The 15,141-nt window shown below is 34.8% G+C and overlaps 1 protein-coding gene across 1 annotated transcript; it reads left to right on the top strand.

Annotated features, from left to right (window-relative positions):
- The first annotated feature begins 214 nt into the window (after window positions 1-214).
- Window positions 215-12,392, top strand: akap17a (A kinase (PRKA) anchor protein 17A). Its single transcript, XM_048194808.1, has 5 exons — window positions 215-346; window positions 2,439-3,221; window positions 6,231-6,379; window positions 7,552-7,792; window positions 9,716-12,392. The coding sequence occupies exons 1-5, from the start codon at window positions 320-322 to the stop codon at window positions 10,412-10,414; spliced, it is 1,899 nt and encodes a 632-aa protein (XP_048050765.1). The 5' UTR covers window positions 215-319; the 3' UTR covers window positions 10,415-12,392.
- Window positions 12,393-15,141: the final 2,749 nt, after the last annotated feature.

Raw genomic sequence — 15,141 nt, forward strand, 5'->3', positions numbered from 1 at the left:
ATATTTTATTTTGTTTTGTTTTGTTTTATTTATTTAGTTTTTTATTTTATTTAGTTTCGTTTTATTTTTTATATTATTTTAATTTAATTTAATTTTGTTTCGTTTTATTATTTTATTTTATTTTATTTTATTTTATTTTATTTTATTTTATTTTATTTTATTTTATTCTTGATGACTGTAAAAGCTGCAGGTAAAACAGTCACCACGTGAGAGCAGCAGAGCTTCTTTGTAACTTCCGTTCCGGCTCGTGTGACGTTTGCGGAAGCTGTAAGCATCATGTCCGTTTGTTTCAACTGAGAGCGGACTGCTGTTGTTATTTATGCTTCAGTCCGAACAATTCAGAAAGGTTAGTGATGATTTACATGTCTAAATATGATTCCCTCCAGCTGTGTCCATGAGCTGTGAGACTAGAGGAGCTCAGAGGAGTGTCTTTATCAGCCGTCAGTGATGTTTCATGATTTAGATATCAATAACTCATCAATAATACACACCATCATCATCATCATCTCCCGCTGTGTGTTTTTATGAAAATGTAGTTAATTAATCAGCTCCACAGTCTGTCTAATGAGCGATTCATTAAAGCAAGTGACTCTCTGTAAGGTTTATGTTATTAGTTATGGACAGTGAATCAGAATTTTACCATGGTTTACACTAAAATACCAGAGTTACAACTGTTATTACGACATTAAAATCATAATGAGCTCTCAGACTGAGTCTCTCTGTGATGTTTTGAGTGTTTTCTGTTGGTGAATGTCAGGTTCACACACTAGTCTTGTTACAGTAATAATAATAACTACAGACTGAAGTTTACAGTATTAGAGGTCAGTAACTGGGTCTGTTTGGCTGTTTAACTCGTTTGTCAAAATTTACTGACCACCTACTCAAAGGATAATAAATATTCTGTTTTGTGAATTATTTAATGGTATTTTATAATGTGCATGAGATTTTCTGCCCTGTGCATGTTGACTTTAGCAGCATAAAGCCACATCAGTGCAGCACAGACACAATATTCACATCTGTGTTGTTTTAGTTTTATTAATATAGTATTGTAGTACCTATTAATATTTTGAATCAGTTTTATTTTAAATTTTTCTAAGTGTTAGTAATTTTGTTTTGCGTTTTTTCATTTTTATTAGTTTTTTGTTGTTGTCATTTTTGTAATTTTTAATATATTTCTTTAAATATGTATTTTTTATTTCATCTCAATCAACATAAATGTATTTTAATTATTTTAGTATATTATGTTTAGTAATTTTGTGTTTTTGTCATTTTTATTGTTTTTGTAAAATATTTATTTCTAGTTTTTTTAGTTTAATTTATTTGTGCATTTGTCATTTTTTAATTTAAAAAAATATGTATTTCTAGTTTTCTATTTTATTTCAATCAACATAAATATATTTTAATCATTTTTCTATTATTTGTATTATTTTTTAAAAATGTTTTTAGGTTCTCATTTTATTTCAATCAACATAACTTTATTTTTGTCATTTTAGTTGAATTTATTTGTGCATTTGTCTTTTTTTTTTCAAATATGCATTTCTAGTTTTCTATTTTATTTAAATCAACATAAATTTATTTTAATCATTTTAGTTTTTTGTAACCTTTTGTCTGTTTTTGTCATTTTTATTATTTTATTTAAATGTGTATTCCTAGTTTTTTATTTTATTTCAATCAACATAAATGCATTTTAATCATTTTAGTTACATTTTTAGTAATTTTTCGTGTGTTGTCATTTTTAATATATTTCTTTAATATGTATTTTTAGTTTTTTTTATTTAATTTCAATCAACATAAATGTATTTTAATCATTTTAGTTTAATTTTTAGTAATTTTTGTTTATTTTTTCATTTTTATTATTATTTTTTTTAAATATGTATATATATTTTTTTACATTTTATTTCAATCAACAAAAATTTATTTAATCATTTTAGTTTGATATAGTTAACAATAATAACGCTGTTTAAGATTAATGGTGGAGTTGTTTTATGTCCAGTTATTAAAATCTTACACTTGCCCAGATATTTAAACGATCTGAAAACTCTGTTTATGCAGTGACGTTGACTGGTGGTCGATTTCAGTATGAAACCTAAGTTGCGGCACAGTAGTTTCCTATTGTGCCATATATATTTGAGTGAAATGAAGATACAACAAATGTAGATTGATTTTGTCTGTGGGGAATTGATTGGATGGTTGTGGTTTGCTATTGGTGGATCTCATGTAAGTGACAGGTTGCCCCGCCCTCATCATCAGAGAAGAGAAGAGGAAGTTATTCTGATTCAAGATTACAAGGAACATGAATTTAACACAATAATGCACCAATGCAATATTCTGTAAAAAATAAGAATTGTCCATTTTGATATCATGGTGACTTCAAGTTAAGAAAACTCTTTTTCCTAACTGATTTCCACACTGATCTGTCTGTTTCTCTTTTCTCAAAGTGTTCAGCTGAAGCGCCTGTGTTCATAATGACGTCCATCGTCAACGACACGGCCGAGGCTGTGGATCTGTGTCCGGAATACAACCTCTACCTGAAGCCCATCGCCAAAATGACCATCAGCGTGGCTCTTCCTCATCTGAAGATGCCGGGCAAGTCCATCTCCAACTGGGAGGTGATGGAAAGGCTGAAGTCCATGGCACAGCCGGACCAGTTCTCCTCGCTGCGCATCTCCAAGAGCACCATGGACTTCATCCGCTTCGAAGGTGAGGTGGAGAACAAGAGCGTGGTCAAGCGCATCCTGACCAAACTCGAGGGAAAGAGCATCAAACTCAGCGGATTCACGGACGTCCTGAAGGTGCGCACGGCCGAGAACAAAGTCGACTTCCCGACGCGCCACGACTGGGATTCCTTCTTCCGGGACGCCAAGGACATGAACGAGACGGTTCCCGGAGAGCGGCCGGACACCGTCCATCTGGAGGGGCTTCCGTGCAAGTGGTTCGCGCAGAAGGACGGCTCTCCCGACAAGCCTTCGGAGACGGTGCTCAAAACCGTATTCGAGCGGTTCGGCAAGATTCGGAACGTCGACATTCCCATGCTGGATCCCTACCGTGAAGAGATGACTGGGAAGAACTTCAACACGTTCTCGTTCGGAGGACACTTGAACTTTGAAGGATACGTGCAGTATCTGGATCACACGGGCTTCGTCAAAGCCATGGACTCTCTGAGAGGGATGAAACTGATGTTTAAAGGGGATGATGGGAAGGCGGTGGCCTGCAGTATTAAGGTCGGTTTGATTCTCTTCTAGATCGTCTTCTCTATATGAGCTCTGAGATTCTGTTCAGATCCTCCACATCTGAAATGTTCTATTTTTATGACACTCATAATGAATAGTCATGACAAATTATGAAAATATTACAGAATATCTTTATTTTAAGGTAGGAAAACTTGTATTTTGTATATATATATATATATATATATATATATATATATATATATATATATATATATATAGATAATTAATAATTTAATATAGCAAACGGAAGTGTGTGTATATATATATATATATATATATATATATATATATACACATAGGGCTGTCAATCAATTAAAAATTTTAATCTAATTAATTACATACTCTGTGATTTAATTAATCTAAATTAATCGCATACATAATTTTTGCTGTGAAAGTATTAAATATTTCAATTCAAATGAATCAATGCAGGGTTTTTCCCTGGTCAAAAATGGTGTTCAGTGGTGACAGACATGGTCATCCACACAAACAGTAAAAAGTGCCCTACCCACGTGATCTGCGAGCCCGATACTGACAATAAAGTACCCGTCACTATCACTGTAATTCTTTCTTGCCCTCAGCTAACAACAACTTGCTTTGTTTTGGTTTCACCTCTCTCCAGTCTAAACTAACTGATTTTATAGATAGGCCTAATTTACTACACATTTTCATTTAAATAACCTGAAAATATTGTGGATTATTAAGGCTAATTTTACTAACCACTCTTGCTAAATGGGGTAAGCACACTTATGTTCTCATTTCAGAGTTGTTCGAGTAAACGATTCATTATAGACCGTGTGGACAGATCAGTTGTTGTCATGATTCATTAAAATGAATCTGTTCAAATGAGTCATTTGGTCGCGAATCGGACATTAGTGGACGTTGACGCGTTGCGTGCGAATCGCGACTGTTATTCGGACAACGCAAAAGATTTGTCAACACAGAAAACACTTCACCACTGGATAGAATTTTCTTTTTGTTTACTGAAAGTGTGGTTTATGTCAGCTGCACGTGCAGGACGCCTGTCAGAGAAGATGAGGTGACGTTCTTTTGAGCACCAGCGGTTATTCAGGAAAAACATTCTCCGAATGCACCTCATGAAACATGGATTCGGTCTTATGAACTTTTAGCATTGTGTCAGTTGATTTAGATTATTATGTGTTAGGTAGAGAGAGTGCAAAGACGGTGCTTACTTTGAAGACGAGCGCGCACGAGGGAGGAGCTCTGCTCGTTCTGTCCTTCAGCCTCCTTCATTTTACAGTCGAATGGTGGCTAGAATGGCTCCAGGTTCAAAGGTCAATACGGAATGGATTAATCTGAGTTATTATTTTTTTAACACGTTATTTTGACAGCCCTAAAATATATATATATATACACACACTTCCGTTTGTTATATTAAATATCTATCTATCTATCTATCTATCTATCATCTATATATATATATATATATATATATATATATATATATATATATATATATATATATATATATATATATAATTATACGAGATATATTATATATATATATATATATATATATATATATATAATTATAGTTATATCACAGTTTCCATTTATATATTATTTAGTATATATTAACATTTAATATTAATATTTAAGTGTATATATATATATATATATATATATATATATATATATATTTATACATACATATATAAAAATACAATAATTATGTGTAAATATTACAGTTATATCACAATTATCATTAATATTTTCATATATATTAGGGTCCAAAAGTCTGAGACGAGTCTGTTAGAATGCTTCTATTTTGTTCTTTTCTAATTTAATACTTAATTAAATTAATAATTAAATTTCTTCATCACCGTTTATGACAATTACAATTTTTTAATTTTACATCATAACTTTTTATTCATTTACAATTTTTGAATTGGTCGTAAAAAACTTGATTTCCTGGTTTCAGTGTGTTTTCAGACCAATGGATTTATATAAAATCATATATGATCATTTATATTATATTTTAACATAATTATACTCAGTTTCTGTAGGGATTTTCACGTGAGTCTGTAACAGTTGTTTTCGCTTTAATTTTAGATCAAGTTTTAGCCATTTTGTTGTGTGTTTTTGTCAGTTTTTGTTCATTTTAATACTTCCAACTTAAACTAAACGAAAATGTGAAAGCAACTAGAAACTGAAAATAAGTTCAAGGTTTTTTTAGATTTTATTTTATTTCAGTTAACGTTTACTGTATTTCAAGTAACAAATTGTTTTAGTTGTAGTTAACGATAATAACCCTGGTCTGTGAAATACAGAGCACAGAAGAAAAGCTCACAGAAATGTGTTTGTGAAGTTCTTTTGTCAGAAGCTTATTTTACCACATTGAACAGACTCAAGTTCACCACAGCTCGACTCTGCTGCATTTTGGCATTGAGCAGATTTCAATTTTAATTAGTCGGGCAAGTCTTCAGGCGTATAATGTGAAGCACTAATACAAGAGGATTGTGTTAATGTGATGGAGTCTGTTGAACAGAGCACTTGAATAACACCGGCACTTTAAGGGCCTTTAATTAAATGAAAGTCGGCGCTGGGCTGTATTATCATTTGAAGGATTATTCAGCAGAGCAAAGACACCTGAGGTTATGTGAGGACACAGAAAGTTAAATTAACTGTTCATTATGACAGTGAACTTTATCCAAAGCATGTTCGTTTGGTGAAATGTGAAGTTAAAGTGTGTGTCAAGAACTCAAAGCCATTTAACATTTACTTTTAACTTTAAAACCATCCGAAAGAACATGAAATTATATTTTGCAAAATGAAAATGAAGCCTGTTTTCAGGACCATTACCTTTTATTGCATTGAGATTTTTTAAAGCAATTAACTTTTTGTAAAAAATAAATAAATAAATAAATAAAAATAGGTTTTTAGACGAAAAGAACCATTTGTTCAGACAGCAGTAAATCTGAAGTTTAAAGATGTTTATTACAGGACATTATAAGCATAACCTGAACATTCATCCTCTCTCAGGTGACCTTTGACACGACGAAACACCTGAGTGATTCCTCACTGAAGAAACGACAGCAGGAGCGACTGAAACTCCAGGAGCTGGAGAAACAACGAGAGGAGCAGAAACGCAGAGAGAAAGAGGAAGAGGAGCGGCGGAAGGAGGAAGAGAGGTATGAGACTTATTTAAGACTTATTTAGACTTATTTAAACAGCCATTCTAGCTAATATTTCTAATCTATCAACTATAATAGTATCTGTCTGAAACATGCTAGCAATGCAATAATATGTATATTATAGTAACCACATAGCAACATCCTAGCAACCACCCAGAATACCCAAGCATCACCCTAGCAACCACTCAGAATACCCTTGAAACAGCATAGCAACACCCTAGCAACCACATAAAAACATGTGAGCAACCACCCCGAATACTACCATATAGCAAGACCCTAGCAACCACATAGCAACACCCTAGCAACCACTCAGAATACCCTCGAAACAGCATAGCAAAACTCTAGCAACCACCCAAGTACCATAGCAACTGCATAGCAACACCCTAGCAACCACTGTGAGTACCCTAGCAACACCTTAGCAACCACTCACAATACACATACAACCGCATAGCAATACCCTAGCAACCACCCCAATTACCCTAGCAACTGTATAGCAAGACCCTAGCCACCACTTAGCAACACCCTAGCAACCAGCCAGAGTACTCTAGCAACTGCATAGCAACACCCTATCAACCACCCAGAATACCCTCAAAACAACATAGCACCACCATAGCAACCACCCTGAATAGGGTATAAGAAAGCAACCACATAGCACCACTCTAGCAGCTGCATAGCAACACCATAGCAACCACCATGAATACCCTAGCAACCACTGTGAGTACCCTAGCAACTGCATAACAACACTCTAGCAACCACCCAGAATACACTAACAACCACATAGCAACACCCTAGCAACTGCATGGCAAACTATTTGTCTGAGAGACTTGTACCTGATTCAAACTTAAAACTACTTTAAATTTATATCCTTTAAACTTCAAGCTTTCAAAACTGCTTCAAACATTAAACTACATCTCTCTTTACACTGTATTACACTTTAAGCTTTTACAATTACTTCAAACTTTCAGGCTAGGCTTTCTCAAGCCAACATCAGAGTTTGTTAAAGATATGATATATATCTCAATAATTCTGTATTATATAAAACATTGTATGAATCAAATGAATATCATTTTGGTATTTATGATGTTGGTTACATTTTCATCACCTCGCTCTGTTTTCACAAGCCGTTTTTAAGAAGCTCCAGTAATCAGTGAATGTTGATCATGTCTCAGAAAACAGCGTGAGCAGGAGGAGCAGGAGAAGGAGAGGAGGAGGGAGGAGAAACTGCGCAAACGAGAGCAGAAGATAAAGGAGAAAGAGGAGAAGAAGAACCAGAAGAAGATGAAGAAGCAGCAGGAGGAAGAACAGAAGAAGCTGCACCTGAAGATCGCCATGGAGGAGAGGAAACTGCTGCTGGCTCAGAGGAACCTGGAGTCCATCCGGCTCATCGCCGAGTTACTGAGCCGAGCAAAGGTCAGTCACATGACCTTATTCTACACCCGACTTCCATTGACACCTATCACACTCAAAGGTCTTCATGACAATCCGCCAAAATAAAAGTCTGGTTTAACTCGAAGAAATTATGACTGTAATATATTAGTATTGTACAGTAGAATGCACTTCTCAAAGTAGTAATAATAAAATAATTATTCAAACTGTATTTTTTAGGAATAATCACAATTTTTCATCCAGTGTTGTGCAGCATTTTTTTTTTTGCCAAAAAATACAAGGAATTGTTAAATTTTCATGTGAAGATAAATTAAATTAATATTTTATGCTTTTGTTTGATTAGCACCGTTTTTGATATTTTGATATTTGTATTAAATCATGAATCAAGAAAAATTATGAAACATAAAAATAAAACATTTCAATGCCTTTGATTATTAAAATTTAATCTAGAAACTTAAATCTAGAAAAATTCAAATGGAAAAGAGATTTTGAGAAAAATATTTGGGGAAAGAGCCTTAAACATTTAATTTTTATTAAACATTTAATACATTTTTGTTAAAGTGTATTTGTTTCAGGATTTCAATTAATTAGTCATGCTTTTTGATTACTAAAATATAACTAAATCATTAAAATGAAATGCAGAAAAATTTAACAAAAACATGAAATATGGGAGAAAAAATATAACATTTGTCTTAAACCTTTAATAAATTGTTGTTAAATTGCAAATGTTTCATGATTTTAATTAATTAGTCATGCTTTTTGATTGCTAAAATATAAATTAATCATTTGAAAAATAAAAATAAAGAGAATGCTGAAAAGTTATATAAATATATATATTTCTTAATTTTTAACACTTTAAATTGGTGGTTGTTAATTTGTATAGGCTTCATTATTTTAATTAATTAGACATGCTTTTTGATTATTAAAATGTAATAAAACCATTAAAATGGGATGCAGAAAAATTAAAACAAAAACACAGAATTTGGGAAAAATAAAAGGATTTCATAGGGCCTTAAAAACTTAATTTTTCTTTGTTAAAGCATATACGTTTCATGATTTAAGATAATTACTCATGCTTTTTGATTGATAAATGTAATTTGTTCATTAAAATGGAGTCCAGAAAAATTTGAACCAGGAAAAAAAACGGAATGCAGAAAAAAAATTGGATACAAATAAAACAGATGTCATGGGGCCCTAAACATTTTTTATTTTTTAATAGGTTAAATGTTGTTAAATCTTATAGGCTTCATTATTTAAATTAATTAGACATGCTTTTTGATTATTAAAATGTAATAAAACCATTGAAATGGGATGCAAAAAATAAATAAATAAAACAAAAGCACAGAATTTCGGAAAAATAAAACAGAATTTGAGCAAAAGTAAAAGGATTTCATAGACCCTTGAAACCTGATTATTAAAATGTAATAAAGTCGTTAAAATGGAATGCAAAAAGTTAAAACGGAATTCAGAAAAATGTAAATAAAAACACAAAATATGGGGAAAAAATAAAGCAGAATTTGAGAAAAAAAAAAAAAAAAAGGATTTCATAGGGCCTTAAACTTAAACTTTGGTTAAATTGTATATGTTTCATGATTTTAATTAATTAGTCATGCAGTTTGATTACTCAAATTTAAATGAATCATTAAAAGGGAGTCCAGAAAAATTAAAATGTGGAAAAAAATGGAATGCAGAAATTGTAAAAAGGGAAGAAAAAAAAATGGAATTTGAACAAAAATAAAATTTCATAGGGCCCTAAAAATGTAATATTTCTTAAACTTCTAATAGGTTGTTGTTAAATTGTATAAGTTTCATGATTTTAATTAATTAGGCGTTCATTTTTGATTACTAAAATATAATCATTAAAACAGATTCCAGAAACATTAAAAATGGGAAATATTTGAAGCAGCAGTTGCAGGTGTTGACTGAAGGGAGTGTTTGTGTCCTCAGAGCCTGAAGCAGCAGCAGCTGGAGCAGCAGAGGGCGGAGCTGGCGCGGCTGCAGCAGCTGGAGGAGCGCAGACGGCAGCAGGAGGAGGAGCTGCGGCGCGTGGAGGCCGAGAAAGCGCGCGCGCTGGAGCTCCAGAGGAAAGAGCGCGAGCTGCGCGACAGACTGCTGGGAAACCTGCTGAAGAAGAGCACCAACACAGACGGCCAGGACGAGAACGCTCTCACCTGCGACAACACCGTTATCGACCTGGATCTTCAGATCTGCGACGCGCCGGCGCAGGTGAACGGCGTGTCGCCGAAAGCGGACGAGATAAATCCGGCATCCCTGGTGAAGCCGGACAACCAGGACAGCAAACCGAAGAAACAGGAGAACGTTGAGGACCAGAAAGTCGCAGCCGACAGCGACAGACGTGAGCGCAGCAATCACGCGCGGCGCCGCAGCAGCGGGAGGCGCAGTCACAGTCGGAACGGACGGAGGCGCGGCCGCGAGCGCAGCGGCAGTTGCAGGAGGAGCAGGAGCCGAACCACGCGACACAGGCGTCACGGAGCGAGTCCGGAGCGCCGCAGGAAGTACAGTCACGGCCCGAGCAGCAGCAAAAGTCGCAGCAGCAGCCGCAGTCGCAGGGGAAGCAGCAGCAGGAGTCGCTCGTCCAGTCGAGGACGTGGACGACACTCGCACCACCGCTCCAGACGATACTGACGATACTGAGAGAAACAGAAGAAGAAAAACCTACAGTGTGACAAACACGTCCTGGTCACATTCACCACAAAATACAAAGGAAAATAAGAAATTATCTTTTGCTTAAAGAAAATGAGGCCTGCTTTAGGATCAATAAGATTTTATTTTTATTTTTCCCAACAAATTGTCTTTTTCATAAAGAACATGAAGCCTGATTTAGGATCATTAATATTTTTATTTCAATTTTTTAATTTTTCCCACCAACAAATTATATTTTTTTTATAATGAAAATTGGGCCTGTTTTAGGATTTATTTTTAATTTTTTTCTGTTTTAGGATATTTATTTAGTGTTTATTTTTGTTGTTGTTTTTTACAGCAAATTATATTTTTCATAAAGAAAAGAAGTTTTAAGATCAATAATTATTTTTATTTTTCCTTGCAAATTATTCATAATGAAAAGTAGGCCTGTTTTAGAATTGTATTTTTTATTTTTCCCAGATTTTTTTTTCCCCCAACAAACAAACAAACAAACATGAAATCTGATTTAGGATCATTAAGATTTTATTTTAAATTTGGTTATTTTTCCCCTTTTCCCCATAAATTTTTTCATAATGGAAATTAGGCTTAATTAATTCATTTTAAATAATTGTTTTTTCCCATAAAAAACATGGTAATTTAATTAATACGAATCTTTAATTTTTTCATTATTTATTTTATTTTTATTTTTTGCAGCAAATTATATTTTTCAGAAAGAAAAGTTTTAGGATCAATAAGTTTTATTTTTATTTTTTCAACATTTTTTTATTTTTCCCAGCAAATTGTTTTCATAATGAAAATAGGCCTATTTTAGAATTGTATTTTTTATTTTTCCCAGATTTTTTATTTATTTATTTATTTTTTCATAAAAAACATGAAACCTGTTTTAGGATAATTAAGTTTTTATTTTTCCATTATTTTTATTTTTATTTTACAGCAAATTATATTTTTCATAAAGAAAATGAGTTTTGGGATCAATAAAATTTTATTTTTTATTTTTCCTAGCAAACCATTTTTTCCCATAAACATGAAGCCTGTTTTAGGAATCTGACCATTACGATTTTTATTTTTATTTTTATTTCAGGTTATTTAGGATTATTTCAGTTGAGCACATTTTTCCCTCAACTTTTCAGCATAATATCTGTAATGCATCCATATATTATATATACATATATTTTCCTTTTTGAATTTGTGATTCTCATTAGATTCTTTAATTTTTTTAATAGTACAATTTACTGAATTGCAGCATAAATTAAAAGCAGTACAAAAAATAAATACCATGATGTATAACTAATGTATTATTACTATTTTCTATCAATTTTTATTTCAAAATAATGACACCCACAAAACAATCCCTAAATATTGTCTCTAATTATAGGCTTCATTTTCTTTAAACAAATAATTTCTCTCTCTCTCTCTCTCTCGATTTTGAGGTGAATGATGACCTGGACGTGTTCTTGATCAGTTTGTAAGATTCACTGCTTGAATTAAACGCTACAGTATCTTGACCTTATTTGACTGTATTTTTCCCATTAGTATCACGTTTTATTGTCTAAGTTTGCCTTACGAAGACTGAAGCTTTGTTATAGTCTGTGCCACAGATTTCTTTAGGATTGTTTGGTTCAGCGTTATTATTCTCCATAGACTACAATCCTTGGTTTATGACTTGAATTTGACTTTGTTGAAAGAGTTTATGATCTGTTTATTTCAAGCATCTCAATGCAGTTTTATATAGGACTCTCAACCCTTGTAGAAGTTGGATGGATAGCCGTCATTTTTTACCGGGGAATCCAACTGTTTCCTCGGCACAAGCACAGTACTTGATTGAGGTTGAAAACGCACATGTAAAGTCATTACAAACACTGTTTTATGGCAGATGCACCACTGAAGGACGTGTTTGTAATTCGTATTAACTCAAGTTACCTTCCTGGCAGGTCTCAATAAAGCAGTGCTTTGGATCCTACCAAGTGTCTTGATTCATTTTACATTTTAAAGTGTACTTCACCACAGGCAAAATGGGCTTTCAGTAAAGCTTAGCTGCCTGTGCAAGGTGAACATTTTCTTTTAAATAAAAAAGGCTGCTGTTTTCCCTTTTGTCTAGGTAGTAAAACGCCACGCCCACCACAGTCTGTTATGGATACGCTTGGTAAAATACCACCTGGTTTAGTAGGAAATACTTCTTAGCAAACTTTTAGTTGTAATGGTGTCGACTTGTATTGTTCCCGGCTTCAAGAATTCAAAGAGTAAATGTTTAGCGGGAGCGAGTTACTTTTGGTTTCCAGAAGGATCCAGCGTGAAAGAATCAATGAATCGTGAATATGGCGACGTCGCGACAGACAATCTGAAGAACCTCCATGTTTGTAGTAAACATTTCAAACTGCCTGACAACGAACACTGACTGTTCTGTCAGCAAAATGTCATCACGTACAGGTAAGAAAGCTGTTGCCATAGTTTTCCTTTTTTTTTTTTACCATAATGCTGTTTAAAAGGTAGACAAATTATGATACAAAAAACGGTGCTGTTGATCCGTCTGCCCGTGGCAGGAATACAAGAATGCGGAAGTATAATCTTTTCACGAATTTTGTGACATAAATGTGAATTTCTCGGTCGCACAGAGAATGAGAAAACATTAATTTACATATACTTCCGAGAGTAAAAATACAAAACAGGTTTAAGACCTTATGTAGCCCCGCCCCTTTTCAGCGCTGCGCTCGTTGTCTTTTGACTTCCGGCTTGTATTTCCACAGCGATCTTGTATTTATGAATGAACTGCTCATTTTAAAATCTTCCCGGTCTACTGACATTTGTTAAGACATCTGCTTTAAACATAACAATGCTCGTGATAACTTTCATTGACTCTACAACAGGTAAATCCACTTCACCAGCTAATTATTCTTATTCTTATTTCCGCAAAACCGGAAGTTCAAAGACAATATTCTAAAGATGGCGGCGCGCTTGTTTCTCTGGAAATACAAATGAAATTACGAAAAACATTAATTCAAAATCTGCTGCTCAGTTAAACTAACAGGAGTATCATCCAAATAATGTTATACTTCAATAATGTTATATATCTGGTTTTATATTTAATATTTACCTCCCTTGAGATTTTAAAGGAAACCTATTATACCTTTTCACAAGATGTAATATAAGTCTCTGGTGTCTCCAGAATGTGTCTGTGAAGTTTCAGCTCAAAATACCCCACAGATCATTTATTATAGCTTGTCAAATTTGCCCCTATTTGGGTGTGAGCAAAAACACGCCGTTTTTGTGTGTGTCCCTTTAAATGCAAATGAGCTGCTGCTCCAGAAGAGGGCGGAGCTTTAACAGCTCAACAACAACAAAGCTGGAGAATCTCACGCAGCCAAAATGAGGATTGTCAGTAACGGTGTTCAGCCTTACAAACCGGAGTCGTCACTGATGGAGAGACTCAGGAAGAAGTTACAACTTTTAGAATGAAACTGGACGTTTCTGAATGGTTAGTGGATAAATTTATATAGTTGCTGTGGAGTTGATTCAACTCATCCTCTAGCATGTGCTGTCATGTTCATCTTTTGTGCAAATCCAGGTTGAATTGACCCTCGGCTTCCGGCAAGATGGCGGAGTGAATAGCCGCAACGTTACGAGCTCTCGGCATCAAACCGGTTTTAAAGCACATATTGACCGCCAGCCTCTGCAAATGCAGCTGAAATAAATTACAAGAAAAGATTAACACAAACTCTCAGTGAAAGACCAAACGAACACAACTATAATGCCTAGAAAGTCCGGACAGAAGCGTCCTAACGACTCCATGTCCAACGAGGAGGGGGCTAGCTGCTTAGCTAGCGACCATGAGTATACCAACGACGGAATGGATTGCAACCAGCAAACAAGCCTCGAAGAAGTATTCCCGCCCTTGCCCATAACGCCAAGTAAGCCTCCGCTTCATAAGAAACCAACTTTTACTAAAGAAGCCGGGTTCGGCTCAGACGATGCAGTGCGCTCCTTGGCTGATCTTATTAACAACAGGAGCGACACCCTCGAAAAAATGGTGGAATCTGTACGCGGCGACATTAAAGTCTTAAATGCAAAGGTGGTTTACATCGAGAAGAGGGTGCAAAGGAACGAGGATTCTGCTTTGAAAACCATGAACCGGGTTAGTGAGCTGGAGCGATACAGCCGCCGGTGAAACCTGCGGCTCCAAGGGCTGACAGAGGACAGGGAGGAGGATGTGCGGGATCGAGTAACCAGTGTCTGTTAGGCGATTCTACCGGAGGAAAAGGAAAGCCTCCCTGCTGTTATAGACGTCGCGCATCGGTCGGGAAAACTTCGGCAATATCAGACGAAACCTAGAGGTGTTGTCATGAGATTTATCTCTCGAAGATACAGGGATGCAGTTTGGAAAGCAGCAAAAAACAACTCTTATCTCCAAAACAACGGTCTTCGCTTCTCAGAGGACTTAACCCAAGAGGACAGAGAGAACAGACAAAAACTGTGGCCGCACATAAAGAAAGCTCGGGATGAAGGAAAAACGGCCTATTTCGTGGGAGGAAAAGGATTTGTGAATGGTTCGGAAATTCATCTGTAATCTGTCAAGCTTAGTTCAGAAGGTTTGTCTAAGAAGTGCCTCGTGTTCAGGTCATTCTAGGATAATTACTCTGAATGGTTGTATCTCAGGGTAAAATTTTGTGTTACTTAGATAGCAGGTGAAGTTCCTGCTGGTTCAAAAAAAAAAA

The sequence above is a fragment of the Megalobrama amblycephala genome, linkage group LG6 (assembly GCF_018812025.1).
Source record: "Megalobrama amblycephala isolate DHTTF-2021 linkage group LG6, ASM1881202v1, whole genome shotgun sequence".
Taxonomy (NCBI): domain Eukaryota; kingdom Metazoa; phylum Chordata; class Actinopteri; order Cypriniformes; family Xenocyprididae; genus Megalobrama; species Megalobrama amblycephala.

Bases quoted from the DNA above. Each gene is read 5' to 3' on its own strand.
- akap17a (XM_048194808.1), top strand. From the start codon at position 320: ATGCTTCAGTCCGAACAATTCAGAAAG. The intron at 347-2,438 runs GTTAGTGATGAT...CTTTTCTCAAAG, and splicing joins AGTCCGAACAATTCAGAAAG to TGTTCAGCTGAAGCGCCTGT. The intron at 7,793-9,715 runs GTCAGTCACATG...TTGTGTCCTCAG, and splicing joins AGTTACTGAGCCGAGCAAAG to AGCCTGAAGCAGCAGCAGCT.